The sequence below is a fragment of the Alternaria arbusti genome, assembly GCF_024043155.1.
Source record: "Alternaria arbusti strain BMP 1465 chromosome Unknown scaffold_6, whole genome shotgun sequence".
Taxonomy (NCBI): Eukaryota; Fungi; Ascomycota; class Dothideomycetes; order Pleosporales; family Pleosporaceae; genus Alternaria; species Alternaria arbusti.
Genome location: NW_026249946.1, coordinates 437,281 through 451,939, shown reverse-complemented (window position 1 = coordinate 451,939; position 14,659 = coordinate 437,281). Strand labels below are relative to the sequence as shown.

The 14,659-nt window shown below is 51.0% G+C and overlaps 6 protein-coding genes across 6 annotated transcripts; 3 read left to right on the top strand and 3 right to left on the bottom strand.

Annotated features, from left to right (window-relative positions):
* Positions 1-620: 620 nt before the first annotated feature.
* J4E86_005347 (uncharacterized protein) lies at positions 621-1,916 on the top strand (the record flags this gene model as incomplete). Its single annotated transcript, XM_051445881.1, has 2 exons — positions 621-692; positions 771-1,916. 2 exons carry the CDS (start codon positions 621-623, stop codon positions 1,914-1,916), a joined length of 1,218 nt encoding a protein of 405 aa, XP_051302648.1.
* A 4,596-nt stretch (positions 1,917-6,512) lies between these two features.
* J4E86_005346 (uncharacterized protein) lies at positions 6,513-6,791 on the bottom strand (the record flags this gene model as incomplete). The annotated part of the gene is made up of 1 exon (XM_051445880.1): positions 6,513-6,791. One exon carries the CDS (start codon positions 6,789-6,791, stop codon positions 6,513-6,515), a length of 279 nt encoding a protein of 92 aa, XP_051302647.1.
* A 1,576-nt stretch (positions 6,792-8,367) lies between these two features.
* J4E86_005345 (uncharacterized protein) lies at positions 8,368-8,968 on the top strand (the record flags this gene model as incomplete). The annotated part of the gene is made up of 2 exons (XM_051445879.1): positions 8,368-8,374; positions 8,430-8,968. The coding sequence occupies 2 exons, from the start codon at positions 8,368-8,370 to the stop codon at positions 8,966-8,968; spliced, it is 546 nt and encodes a 181-aa protein (XP_051302646.1).
* Positions 8,969-10,054: 1,086 nt separating this feature from the next.
* On the top strand, positions 10,055-10,669 carry J4E86_005344 (uncharacterized protein; the record flags this gene model as incomplete). Its single annotated transcript, XM_051445878.1, has 1 exon — positions 10,055-10,669. One exon carries the CDS (start codon positions 10,055-10,057, stop codon positions 10,667-10,669), a length of 615 nt encoding a protein of 204 aa, XP_051302645.1.
* A 112-nt stretch (positions 10,670-10,781) lies between these two features.
* Positions 10,782-11,377, bottom strand: J4E86_005343 (uncharacterized protein; the record flags this gene model as incomplete). Its single annotated transcript, XM_051445877.1, has 2 exons — positions 10,782-10,948; positions 11,002-11,377. 2 exons carry the CDS (start codon positions 11,375-11,377, stop codon positions 10,782-10,784), a joined length of 543 nt encoding a protein of 180 aa, XP_051302644.1.
* A 1,844-nt stretch (positions 11,378-13,221) lies between these two features.
* On the bottom strand, positions 13,222-13,992 carry J4E86_005342 (uncharacterized protein; the record flags this gene model as incomplete). The annotated part of the gene is made up of 2 exons (XM_051445876.1): positions 13,222-13,354; positions 13,406-13,992. 2 exons carry the CDS (start codon positions 13,990-13,992, stop codon positions 13,222-13,224), a joined length of 720 nt encoding a protein of 239 aa, XP_051302643.1.
* Positions 13,993-14,659: the final 667 nt, after the last annotated feature.

Genomic DNA, 14,659 nt, shown 5'->3' with positions numbered 1-14,659 from the left:
TACCGAGCGATCATGTTGGTGCACATACATGTTGACCGAACTTTACATAGTAGCCGACTAAGTCATCATCGCTAGTCGTGAGTTGCATGAATAACCTCATCCACATGCCTCCAAGCGCAGAGCTGGAAATCTGGCAAGTGTGAAGAATTCTATCCAAACGCCGTACGAGGTCTATACAAAGAGTGACAAGCTTGCCAGAAGATTGTGATGTTTCCAAGCAAAACTCGAATCGCTGGGACTGTGCATCGCAAGAATAGACGTAGGTAGACTACCCAAGTCGAAACGAGGAATTTAGTGCTCGAGGTCAATCGCGGGTGCTTCTGCTTATCCACCAAGTCGAGGCACGGCTTACAACCGCGCAGGTGGCTACATAGTCTATGTCTCATGTCTTTTGGTCGCCATGAGCGCTGCGTAACCCTCCCATGGCGCTTGCTCTATCTAGGTATGCTATGGTGTTGATAGACTGGAAAACATAGAGGGGCGTGGATCAGAGCTGGCCGCTAGCGCCTGCCACGGCGATTCTTCGGGCCGCGCCATTGATGGTCAGGTACGCGGCCGCTCAGCTCTACCAAACATTACACGTCTCCCAAGTCCGACCTTCTCACACAGTCACGCCCAAGATGCTCGTCTCCCTCACAGTCGGAAAGGTCGATGCTGGAGTAGCAGTGCTACTGACCGAAGACAAGCGTCTTGTGAGCCCCTCAATGCCGCCCAGCGCTCAACGCAGCGCAGGCGCATCCTTGCTCTTCATCTGGCTGACGTAAAGGTAGATTGAGTTCCCTTCTATATTGCTACCCCCCGACATCTCGTCGGGTTCCATGGTGGATATCGATGTTGGAAGAAACTACAAAGCCGAAGCCGACGCCCAGAAAGCCTTCCATGAGCTCCAGTCGGAGATCTTCCGCACCTTTGGCCAGCGCACCCCGTCAGCCCCCGTCCTCAAATGCCGCAATGCCACGCAAACCTCAGTCGTTCTCGAGTGGGACCCTATCGATATCGCGACCGCCGAACTGCGCAGCCTCACACTATACCGCAATGGCAACAAGGCAGGCACAATACCCAAGCCCAGTGACGTGCACAGCACTAAGCTGAGTGGTCTGGCAGTCGACACGGAATATCAGTTCCATTTGGTCCTCAAGACGAGTGCGGGCACGTTCAGCAGCGAGAAGCTGTTGGTACAAACACACAAGATGACTGACTTGTCTGGTATCACCATCACGCCTGGCCACATGCCTGCGGCTCTCCGAGAGTCTCTGCAGCGGTCTGTGGAAAGAATCGGCGCCAAGATTGCGGACAATGTGCGCATCGACACCACGCACTTCGTATGCACAGAAGGCAGAGGGCCTGCGTGGGAGAAGGCGGTCGAGAACAACATACCTGTGGTCGTCCCAGATTGGGTCATAGGCTGCGAGAGGGAGGGCAGGATCGTCGGTGTGAGGGGTTACTACCTGAACGCGGACCCTAGGTTACGAAGCGTCGGTCCAGGAGGCTCCCAGCAACCCGCCCAGCAATCACAACAGCAGCCTCAGCAACAACAGCAGCAGCAACCCAGGAGTCCCATCATGAGCCCGCGCACCGAGGTGACACCACCTACACCCGAGCAACCGAGGCGTGACCGCGATACCGACGGTGCAGCGCCACCACCTCCGCCACCCAAAGACGACGTTAGCGAGAAGAGCGAACGAAACTCAGTGGAACCGAAGACGCAGACAGAAGAGCAAAAGGCTCGAACCGAGGATCTCAAACCGCAAAATGGGAAGGAACCACAGCAAGAGGATAGCGAGGAGGACGAATCTGAGCCTGAGCCCAACGACGAGAAGTCTTTGGAAGCAAGTTTACCACAGAGACCAAAGCCAGGCCAAGCATCAGCTGAAGATGATGGTGACGGAGCAAGTTTTCAAGATGTGGAAATTTAATAGAGGTGCTGAGAGGACATGTCGAATCTGGAATGTCACAGCGTGTCGACCTGGCTACCGGTCTGCAGCATTGACTACAACCACGACTATAGCATTGTAATGATACCAACTCTCAAGACCACATTGCGGTTAAAGTCATAGTTCACGACCGTCTACCCGCTATCCATCTGCACTAGTCAGGGACATTATCCCGAACTCACGGGCCTTAGCGCTAACGTACTCGAACCCATCTCATTGGGCCAAGCCAGCATGTAGGGATCCCTATTTGACCCACGGCCACTAAGATCTTACGCCCGGTCAAAGCATCATATCCTACTCTATATAAATGCCGTCGTATGCCGCAATGTACCGATGCCCAGTAACTCCAGTTTTGCCATCTCCTGGACTGCGGAGCCGGCATCGTAGCAATGTCTCTTTTTCAACTCCCCGATATCGTCATTACATTACAGGTCCCTCTTCTCTACCTAATCAATATCCTCACCCTTGCCACCGGACCCGATCACCGCGTCCTACGTATCTCCATCACTCTCCCTCTTATCCTTCTACTCGCCGCTCAATCTCTGTACAGAGAATGGGGCGATGCAGGTTGGGGATACAACTATGCAATCAATTGTGGAGTATGCACTCGTGTATTCACCTATTTTGACTGGATCTTATTGGGAAGCCCCGACAAAGACGGGTGGTACAAGCTACAATATGGGAAGGAGGGAAACGACAAGAAGAATGACGATGTGAAAAAGATGGCTTACAGAGACAGACCCGGTGGTGCAGGGAGAAGTTTCTGGAGCAGAACATGGTGGGCACTTCGTCTCTCGACGTCGAACCGTTACACGGGGTGGAGTAATCAGGTCAAGAACGTATGCATGGAAGTACCGGGCGATTACCCTCGTCTGTAAGTCTTACCCCCAATCTATCATCCCCGCACCAGCTAACCCAACCAAGCAAATTCATCGCCCGAAAGCTCGTACGCGGACTCATCTTCTTCGTCATAAAAGACATTATAGTCTGCCACTCCGCCGCCTCCCCCCACGGCTCCTGGCTCGATATCCGCACGCAGAAACCACACCAGCCCTTCCCGGTTGACTCTCCCTTCCTCACCCGCTTCTACTACACTTGGCTTCACATCATGCTCACCTTCACCACCATGGAGTTCTACAACATCGCTTACGGCATTGTATCTGTAGCCACCGGCCTCGCTAACCCACGAGACTGCCCGTCCATGTTTGGTAGGTTCCGCGATTTGTACAGTGTGCGCAGCGCGTGGTCGGTAGTGTGGCATCAGCAATGTCGTCGTATTTGCTCTCCGCTTAGTGTGTGGCTAGCGAGGGATGTGCTGGGTTTGCGAAAGGGGTCTTTCGCATCCAAGTATGTTCAGCTGTTCGTAGCGTTTGGTATTTCGGGGTTGGTGCATGGTGTCGCGAGTATGTTGGTGAATTGCGAGTTTGATGATGATGGCGCGTTGAAGTGCTTTTTGTTGCAGGCGGCGGTTATTATGGTGGAGGATCATGTTATTGATTTGGGGAAGGCGATGGGGTGTAAAGATGGCGTGTTTTGGCGTGTTGTGGGCTTTTTGTGGATGGTGGGGGCGTTGGGGTGGAGCCTGGAGCCGTGGGTTGGTCGGAATATTGCGAGGGGTGTTTGGGTGCAGAATAGGGAGTTGGATCTTTTTGGCATTGGGCCTGTGGTGGTTGCGTAGATTCTTGTTGCTACTTCTTGTTGAAATTATTCGACAAGGTATCGACAACTCAGTGAAGGGTGTACTTTTTGGCCAGCTTACCACTCGTCAATGCTTCGCCATGCATATAACCGTGGATATATACGTCCCCGACGTATCTGAACTCATCGCTCTGACCCTCGGCACGGAGTAAAATAGGTGTGGAACATCCAAATGGCACCACGACAATGTCATCGCGTCTCATGAAGCCAGTTCCCATACCTATCAATCCATCTCTCGTGATGCAGAAGGTCCTGCCCATCTGTAGTCGAGACTTGACGTTAACACAAGTCAACTGGATTAGAACACAGATAGGTGCCACGCAGCAATGATAGAAAGGCAAGACTGGACTTACCATTCGATCACCGAATTGCTTCTGTATGAAAGACCGCCGCTCATTCCATGGCACCGTACCGGACACTTGGTGTCGTTTGAAATCTTGATCGAGCTGAAGACGTGGGAATCTTTCTTGGGTCAATGAAGAGAAGACATGATAGCAAGCCTCTGTCCAGTAAGCCTGCCATCCCGTGAGTAGATGACCCAGCGAAAGGGTCAAGCAGAATTCATCCACGCATGGGTGCCTTGTCTCTGTGCCTTCTTCAACCTTGAAAAAGGAAAGAAGCAGCATCCGCCAATTCAGAAAAGCCATCAGATAATCTTGCAACGCGCAAAGTGTACCCACTGCAACCCCAGTCGTGTCTATCACGTCCAATTCAATCGCAGACATCTCGAGCTTCCGCAATCCGTCCGTGAAATCGTATTGCGCGTAGGTGTTTCCCGATGCAGAGTAGTCTTCTGTACTCAAAGACGAGGTTTCTGGTATCTGTGCCCAGTCTGGACACCATGTGGGTAAGTTGGCAGAGTTGACTTGAGGGGGGAAGTAGATCGCTTCGCGCATCATGTCGAGGCGACGTGTAGAGGATATTATCAATTGGGCCACATCAATGTAGAGCGCTTTGATTGACTTTTCGTAACTGACTTGTAGATGTTTGCGCACGTCGCTTGGGAGTAGACCCAGTACACCAAAGATCTTATCTCGTGGATTCTCACTGAGTTTCTTCCGACACGCGCGCAGTACTTCAAGCAGAGAGTTCGGTCCTAGCTTCATGAGGCGCTCGACGTCTGGGAAGCTACTTGGTCCTGTTCGTAAGTAAGGGTCGCTTTCGTGTTGCCAAAGAGCATCTGATGCCTTCTTGTGAATGTGCCAGGGGATCTTGGAAGAACCGCAATAGATCACTTTTTTGCGTGCGTGATAGACCTCTTGCACGACCCAGAGTCGTTTCCAATAATCCCGATCGAAAAGGGAGCGCAGGGCTACACGATCGCCCTGATCTACCGTGTCGATCCATTCCTTAGCTCGTCTTCCGCCTCTCCGTTCTTCCAACGCTCGTATTGCCCGTCCACTATCATTCATCTCCGGACCAAGCCATATGGCAACATACGTCGCTTTCGTATAGATTTGGTCCATCAACTGAACCTGCGCGGCACGCTCCACTTTATTCCCTTGGTCAATGGAGAGCCCATCTATCCAAACGAGAATGGCCCGATCCCATTTACGAACGGCCATCAAGGCATCGTGAAGGCTTGTGTGGACTTCGAAACTCTCGTCGTTCTCCAAGGTGATGGTCTTCTTATCGAATCCGTCCCCCCATGCGTATGAGATCGCCACGTACTTTGGGGGGTTGAGGAGAGAAGTGTTTATAATCTCACACTTTAATTGGCATGTCTTCTTCTTCTTGGTGGGAAATAATTTGACCAGTCGGAAGTCATTTGGCGCCTGCAAGATTCTGTAGACAAATTTCTTTGCACTGTATGATCCGGGAGAACTGCTCCTCTCTGTCGGAGGACGTTCAACAGCGGACACTTCGTGATATAGGCGCTCGGCGCGATTTTTCGCTACATCATCCGTGGGACATGACTGTGGAATATTGCGATGGCCTTCGTGTGTAAGAGGAACGTAACTTTCCATTCGATTGTGCTTGGCGAGAAAAGACCCAACCGTGGTAAAAGGGTAAGCTCCACGAGAGACAGCCACAGACACATCTTTAGGGATGTCCTGACTCACTTTTTGCTTGTAGCCGCGGCCTCGTTCCCCTTTTATTGCATTCTCTCCACCGGTTCCTTTGATGTCATAACCGTCTGGATACAACAACTGCTTTTTACGCTCCGATGACCTGAAATGCTGTTCAAAGTATGCCCCAGAGGTGTTTTTGGCCGTAGGGTAGCGACGACCAGAGTGGAGGAAAGGCTGAGGACGACTGTTCTTGTCAGGTGCGCGCCCAGTGTCCATTTTGACGCAGGGTGGGGGGTAACAGAGCAGATTGTTGATGAATTAGACTCCAAGCTCGGATTTCATCCGCAAGGTCTGCAGTAAGTCGTGAAATTGATCAAAGCTGTTGCTTGTAATGCAGCCTGGAGCGGAGGGTCTTGGGCCATTGTTTGTCATATGTCAGCTGCAGCGCATTAGCTGTCTGTGGCAAAGATTTGATTGGATGAACCTCAATTGTTGTTAGCGTCCATATGCGCAATTGAACGAGGCGTATCTGGCGACGAATTGAAATGCAGTATGGTGCTCCAAGTTGTTGACCGGTTTATGCGATAGGACACACGAAGCTCGGGTGCCCGGACTTCTGAGGCCCAGCTGTAGAAGATATCGGCGGCAAAAAAGTATGCGAATTGTCTTTCTATTATTGAAAAAGGCGAAGGTCCGAGTCGATGACCGTATGACCAGGTAGATGATACTCGCTGCACATCAGCCTCGGTCTCAAGTGACCGTGTAGCATAATATGTCCCACGCCATATATTCCAGAACGCCGTAGATGTATGCTTTTTCATCCCTTAATTTACACGTAAGAGCATATCTTCTTCCCATCTCATTCCGTCTATTCGTACGCCCCCATAGCCTCGCCCGCCCTCTGCTCGATATAGTACCCCGGATCCGGTCTCCTCGCAGCGCGCATTTGATCCTTTGTCATTGGGTTCTTGACCTCCTTGACGTCGACCAATTCCTTTATCCTCATGATCTGACCAGCGACAGATTGTGTAACGGGGTGGTAGACAGTCGTCATGCGTTTGCGGAGACCGAGCGCCTTGAGCACTCCTTGCGTCTTCTCGGGCATACCGATGCCGGAGCGCATGAGTGTTATCCGGAAATAAGACATGTTGGGTATGTGATGTAGAGAGTTGGTGGCTTCGATGCGAGGTCTCGGTGCGTTTGCGAGTGGCTTTGGATGGGTTTGGTGTGGCGTTTGGCGTGGGCTCCGCAGCGACACGGACTCAAATTAACTAGCGATACGTCAGATTGAAGTGTTAATGTCTTGAGCAGCTTCCCATACCGTTTGTGTGGCGATGTAACGTTGATGCCCGCCTGCGCGCCTGCGATTGTCACCACCAACTTTTCGGACTTCTGGAGACCTCGGAATGCGACGCTTGTCCCGAAATGGCCTAGACCTGCGCGGGGCGGATGCCGAACCACGTGCGGGGCCTTCACTCCTGTCTTCGCACCCATCTTGCATCATGAACATCAATCGCGTTGTAGTCAGCTTGATCGCACCGGCGCCGTCTGGAGAAGGAGCGGTGAGAACATATCGACAGGTGTCGTCACTACTCCACGCAGGCCGCCTTCCTCCCGCGCTCCTGGACGCGGCACTGTGAATTTCCATCCCCGATGTGCATTCGGTACTCGGGAGGGACTGCACGTCCCTTTCTACAATACGGTGCATACGGCAAATAGGATTTGATGCCTGACGCTCCACTGGATGCGTCTGCCCGTTTGGCTGTACGACCCCAATATCGGATTCCAGGAAACGATACATCGGTCCGATGCTTTGACGCTTTCAGCGGCACAGAAAGCCATGTCTCAAAGATTCTATCTTTCGTCCAGTCTTTTCCTGGCACTCTCTGGAAAGATGGCGTCTCCATGTCGAATCTAGTATTCTTGTCAAACACCAAACCCGTTGTTTTGCAGTTATGTGTTTTCTGATGCACCTTCCGTCAATAGCCCGTCCCTTTATATCCGCTATCACGAGGGTCTCAAACTATCATCCATGGCGGTGTTCTCCGCATCCGCATCGGAGTACACTAGAGGTCCAAACGTGCCTCGCTAAGAGTACCTTCGCGTCGATACGCCTGATGCACAATCCGCATTATGCGGTCATGCAAGATACCGCGATCTGCATACCAAACGGATAGCGATGAAGAAAGGGCATTCGAAGCAATGACACCGACGATTCGTTCCACATGCACCTGGCCTTGCCCCCGTCACCAAACGAAAAAGGTAGCAACGGTACGGTACCTCAGGACTAAATGTATTGTGACCGTCCCCACAACCCGGTTGGGCCTGCCGACGGCACCGAGCGTGGGATCTCGTTGTCTCTTTGTTGACTCTCGGGTAGTCAACACTCGAACAGACGAAACGATGTACATGCCCGTCGGCGGAAGGAAAGTCAACATGACCAACGAACTCCTGATTCATATGCATTTGTACCGTTTGAACGGCCTCATTGACCGGTCTCTTGGGACTGTACGTTAAACTGACATATGGAGGCATAAAAGACTTCTTTCTGAACGTAACAACTTCCACCATACAGTCCCCAATTTTAGAGTCGCCTGTCACTTACTTTCAGTAGACCTCAAAGACACTACAAGTGGGTTTGACGTGGACAGTACATCCAGTCGGCAACATCTCATATTCGCTACAACCCATTGTTCTGAACACACATCAATTACAACTTCATCATGACAGGTAAACCTCCGAGCCCTCGCAGACACTCTACATTAACATACTGATATACAAATAGCACTATACACTCTTACACAACCCCACCCGATCCATGCATCACCGACACCACCCCCCGCCCCAACCGCCATACCGACACTGGTCTACCGCGTTCATCGCACCAGCTCGCAGACCCGGTACGCCTTCTCCACCGGCTTCAGTTCCAAGAACCAGACCACCATCGTCAACTACACATCCGCACTATCCCGTTTCGGTCTCGCCCACCTGAACCAACAAACCAACATCTCATCCCCCTTCATCAGCGTGTACGACAACCTAGCTCATGCGGAAGCCGTCGCCAAGCACTTCGGAGAGCGCTATGGTGAGGACACCTGGGTTGTTACCGTAGATCCCGCGCACTTTGCTAGAGGTCCAGTGTTTCGCGCTGCGGACCTGCTGAAGGATGCCGCCGGTGGCAAAGAGGTAGCAGCGGAGTGGTTGCATTATGGCGAGTATCTGGTCATGTATCGCATTCCGCCGCAGGCGATACGAGATGAGACGCCTGTCTGTAGGGGTACGGCTCAGCGGAGGGCAGTGGGCGTGATCGGTGGCGGAAAGTAAAGTGTGTTGATGGCGATGGTAATATTGATGTGATCAGAGGAGTTGGGCGTATATCGGTCGCTGGGGAGGCTTAGCGAAACTACTATATAATCTACAAATCTCTTTCCTTACTGTTGGAATTCTTCTCTCTGCTAGTTGGTACTCGCTAGGTAGGCCATCTCTCGATTCTGAATCCCATTTCTTCGCAATCTCGCTATAGCTTCCACACCGTCGAAGGCCTGATTGAGGCACCAGTCCACCCCGAACCAAAGTGCCTTAGCAGCCAACCATAGAGGAAAGTACTGCAAACCATGACTGGGCGCTTCTTTGGGCGGTGCAACCGGTTTCGTACTCTTGCAAGCGGCAGCAAGGCTGTTGTTTCGCAGCGACGCATGTGACCTTTTTTCGCGTGGTCGGCGCACTTTTGGGACGAAATCAATCTGGGTCCTTGAGCGAGGGAGTCGAGGAGGCATCTTGAGAGGATGAATCGCGGTGCATTTATTGTCGTATTTGTTTGTGAATCTTCCTCATCCGTCTTGAAGTGGTGCTATGATCTGGCAATGGTCGTAGTGTGCGAAAGAAAAAAGAGACAAGGACCTTGCATCCACAGCATGAAATTTCGTGCGTGCATGAGTTCAAATTTTCTTTGGTTATGAGTTGCATTGGAGCGTCTTTGATAGGGTCCATATGGTGGCTGGGAAGTTCGGAAGTTTGGTACCCATGGATTGGCGCAACCTTGCTAACCAATACTTAACCAAAGAGCTGATTCATAAAATATCTGTGTTTATTTACTATGAACAGATCCAGAAGTCTAGATTACTTTCAAACCTCAATCGCGCACTTGAGATATGTACCTGCCTATGCAGGAGAGTCGCAAGGCAGCACTGTCTGTGCGCAGACCCACCCGCAGATGGCTGCCTAGGTATTTAGGCCTAAACTCTTGTAAAGTGAAAGCTTTAAACACATCAAATCTCGTGTCATTATATAAAGCATCAATCAAGCTGTCGTATTTCGAAACAACCCTGGAATTGCATTTGCATCTCATTGCAATTTCTCCATCCGTATTTCTACACATTTGGTATCAATACATCGTCCTTTCCGTCTCCGATGACTACCACCATCAAAGAATGGATGAAAAACCTCTGCGTCTATGAAGACGATGAATTTGTCCGCCATAGGAACTGGGGCTTCACTATCTACCGTACGGGCTACGGACCTTCATCTGACCAGCAATGGCAGCGACTTCTCCAAAAGATCCAAACCGGTGCGCGCGAAGGGGTTTTAGACGCGACTGAATCTGAAGAAGACGACCCTGGCTTCCAACAGCTGTGGGCGCTCTTCCGCCTCGATGCGCGCTCAGACCCTGCTCTGGCTGGTCTCGATATGGATCAACTTCGCGAGCTGTACAATAAAGGCGAGGGCGAAAAACCAATGAATACGGACTACAACCTACACCGAATATTCCTTTTTGCCGATAACGAAGTTCTATCAGACCCCACCACTTCCATGATCAAGGCTGTGGATGCCGATTACCGTCCAGAAGACTATGTCTCGCGAAACCCGCGAGTTGGTCGGCAACGTTACTTTGGCTGGATGCCAATGAAGGCTGGCAGTGTGGCAGAATTATGGAATCGATTACAGTTTTCCGACATGAGTATGATCGCCCCTCCAACGATCGGGGGAAGTCACTTGGTGGTTTGGGATGGAGACAACTGGAAATGAAGCGTGTAGTACCTTGAGACAGTTCAATCGGTTGTAGCTTTTAGGCGCAGCTTCCTAATTAATCCCAAGCTTTCCGAGTCCGTCGTTGCAGTGTCATTATTGTCGCCTCAGGCTAATCCACCTTGTGACGTTTCTCAGCTGCTCTAATCTCTTCCATTACCCTGTCGTACAGTTCTTCGGGTGTCATCCAAAAGTTGTCATCTGTTATGAACCATTTACACATATAAGCGCCTTCGTAGCCCATGGTAGCCAGAGTCGTCACTAAGTAGTCCAGTTCATCTACAACAACGCCATTAGAATGTGTTGAGCTTACGGCAATATAAAGCACTTACGTTCATTGTCTATCTCGCACTTGACAATATAGTGAAAGTCGACACCATGTGCCTTGAAGTATGCCTGAAGGCTGTGGAGCGAAAAGGGGAATTTGAACTGCACACCGTCATGAACGTATTGAACGCTCACCTTTTTGAGCTTTCGGGGGAAGTTTAGATCGTCTTGAACAAGTTCCCGTAGCTCCGCGGTGTAGCCGACATTGGCGTTCATAGCCGATCTATCATACTTTAGTCTTAACTCGACCAGATTCGGCGGCAGTAGATCACGGAGCGATCGGGCAGGTTCTGGCGTCTCCGGTAGTTCATCGTAATGGATTCCTCGTTGTTTGCCCACAACCGCAGTGTAGTGCAACTCCAATTCTTCCAATTCGCCCATTTCAGATAAGAAATAGTTTCGCGGCCATTCATCCGTCCATGTAAGTGCACCATTGTCGTCGGTCCGAAGTTCAAGCTTTTTGAGGGTTTCGCTATGGGATCTTGCAGCTTCGAGGAGTGTGGAATGCCAATCCACTATGTTGTCATCGGGTTTATCGGGTCGATCACACCGGAAGCTTGACACAGTCGCACATGATTGTAACAACTGTGTTATGTGACTTAATGGCGGTTCGGACGGCGAGATTATGGAGATGTTTTGCACCTGAGACGACCTTGGACGTATATTCCAAGACCCATGATCGATGCCAATTGATGGGACACCGTATGATATGTCGTGAAGCTCCAAGGTCCTGAGTGATGGTAGATGTAATACAGGAGCTATCTTAGCCATGGGCATTCCTGTCATGTCGAGTGACAGAAAACGGAGTTTTGCGAACCCAATTGATGCATCGGCTGGTGCACTTACATACTGCTGGGCTGCATAAAGCAAGGGAGTAAGCCAGAGGGCCCGATGAGGCGTATCTGCATCGTCTTCAGGTACTGAATGAAATCCATGCCTACGCAGTTTCCACAAAGGAGTAGTAGAGCAGTAAGCATGACTACTATAACGGTGATGCAATCTGGAAAGGACTTGGAGAGCGGTGCGAGCCTCCAAGACAAGAAGCGCCAGCTCTACTTCTTCCGGATGAAGAGCAACGGCCTCGACCAAAGTGCTTTTGTAAGGAAGGGATAATGTTCGGATATGTGCAGTCATCTCTGCCTTGCTCATGCTCAGGTGATTGCCACTTGCAAAACTCCTGTCGCAGGATCCGCCGATCAACAGCTCGCGAACGTATGACGCTATTTCAGGATGGTCGTGTAATGTGCGGAGGAAGCCGCTTAAGTTTCTGGGGTTGGAGATCTCGCAGCTCTCATAGAGGAATCGCATGCCGAAGGGATACAGGTACTTGCAGGTCCTAGCAAGAGCGGCAAAGGTAGACCTTGCTGAGGCTCTATCACAAGTTGATCGCTCAGATCCATCCCACGGGAAAACGCGCTATATGAGTGAGAACGGAAGTCAGTGTATGCGACACATCTGCTTGCACGAAAAAGCTTATCGTTTGACCGTACTTATAAAGACCGGAGCGTAACTTACCTCGCATATTTCCAGGATCAGCTCGTCTGGAAGAGGAGCTAGTGGATTGACGATGGTATCTTTCGACGCTATACGCGCAGACGGACAGCGCAGGGCCTGCGAATCAGTCAGCAAGTGCGATGCGGTTGAGAATCGTTTGGCAATCGGCCTCGGTGCAGAAGTCTGTCGCTCTTGACATAGATGGTTTTGCTCATCGGCGGCGTTCCGGCTGCCTTCGCGACACATCGAAGGCACGTGCACACGCAATGGAATGTCGGAATTCTGTACTTACTTCCATGGTCGTTTGGTCGGGCAAGCTTTTCGCGTCAGAAGTTGTGGTGAGTGTCTCTTGTTCGGCGTCAAACACGACAGCATGGTTGCCTAAAGTGCCCCACTCCAGATGCGGTGTGACTGCCGTCGGAAGGAGGACCGAACAGGAGGACCGAAAAGAGGATGGTAAAGGGCTAGGATCAGCAACTTCACCAATAAACCAAACACGAGAATACAAATTGCAATCGCGAATCTCGAATAACATATTCAAAATTACAGATCTCGTGTTTACCGTGTTAAATCGACGACGCTGCTGTCATTATGGAATCGTGTCGTCTTTATCCACATGTGAAAACTGGAAACGCAATTCTGCGTTTACATTTGAACTAGTCTTCGTAGTTTCGCAAGGTCACAGAACTGTATTTCGGGCATCACACTTCGTATGTATCTGTCAAGTACCACTAAGAATGGCAGCCGTCCTCGGCTAGACCTGCAGAGCCCCGTGTGTACCGCCCAAATACCATCTCGCCGAGGAGTACGCTTCCCGTGACAGCAAATAGGAAGCCAATGTTGTAAGTCATAACAGCAAGCATTCTACTGTGTCATTAGTACCTCAATCCTCAAAAGTTTCTTCGACGAACGTACAATACGTAGCCGATCAATGCTCGACTAAATTCCAAAGCAGCGCTTATGCCATCCTTCTTCAGACTCCAAGGGGTCTGCGCTACCCAAAACATCTTGCGTGATGCAGTCGAGCCCCGTGTAATACCAGTCTCCTCCGCCGCAGTTGGTTGTGGTACGACTGGGCTTAGAGGCTCAATCTCTTCCCTGTCCTTCTCAGCCAGTTCGAGAGGCTGTTGTCGCAGCGCACGACTCCATTGTCTTGCGTGGCCATGGGCACTGTGGTTGGCCAGTTTCTCCGTATTGGGTATGAACTCTGGTGTGCTCTCGGCCTGCCGTTGCATCCTCCATTTTCTCTCCAGTTGGCTCTTGAAAGCACTCAGAAAACGATTGAAGATGCCCAAGGAGAAGAGGAAGAAGATCGTTAGCACATAGGTCGCCGTTGTCGTCGTCGTCCATTCAGTGAACCAAAGTGTGACGCGGGTGCTGCTCGAGAAGGTCGATGCCATTCCCGACATATCCATTGCTGACGTCGATGCCCCAGGACGCATGGATGCCATGAGGTGTGCGTGGGCACCAGCGGAGATGGCCGAAGGCATATCCATGTTCATGTCTGTGTCCGTGTCGATCGATATAAGTGGTGACAGAACAGTTTGTTTGAACGTTTCAGATGGAAAGAAGGGTGGAAAACGTGGGAGACTACTATTGTAGTGGAAATGAAGATGTCAGCCGTCAGCTGTCAGACTATACAAGATTGTATTCTCCGGGTCTGAACCATTATAAAGAGAGTTGAGAAGCAAGTCGGCCAAGATCGCCAGGCACCGTGATGCGCAGATGTGGTGCCGCCAGATGAGCAAGTTTGAGTCCATAGGCGCGCGCCGGCCCGCAACGCGGAGCGGATGGCATGGACGTAGAGCTAGGTCTGACATTGTCGCAACTGTACTTAGGGAGCTCGATTGCGCTGATTTGGTGATCCTTCTTGTCTCTCCAGTGTGCAGTCTCGAAGCCGATGAACAATTGAACCTCTGGCGTGTTCACGACATGGGGTCAGTACATTCTGTCAGTAAGTGCTGTCAAACATTTTCCTGCAGGAAAAGCAAATCGCACATTTCTCGATCTTCATATTTACGACCATGTCCTACACTATACATCTACCTCCTTCGCAGCCCAAGATCCCAAAGTGGGTACATAGACTGCAGAGGAGACCTCGGGACTGTTCCGAGCAGACTACTGCAGTACAGACGTGTACAGAGCAGATCTGTATTTCCTCAGTACGTT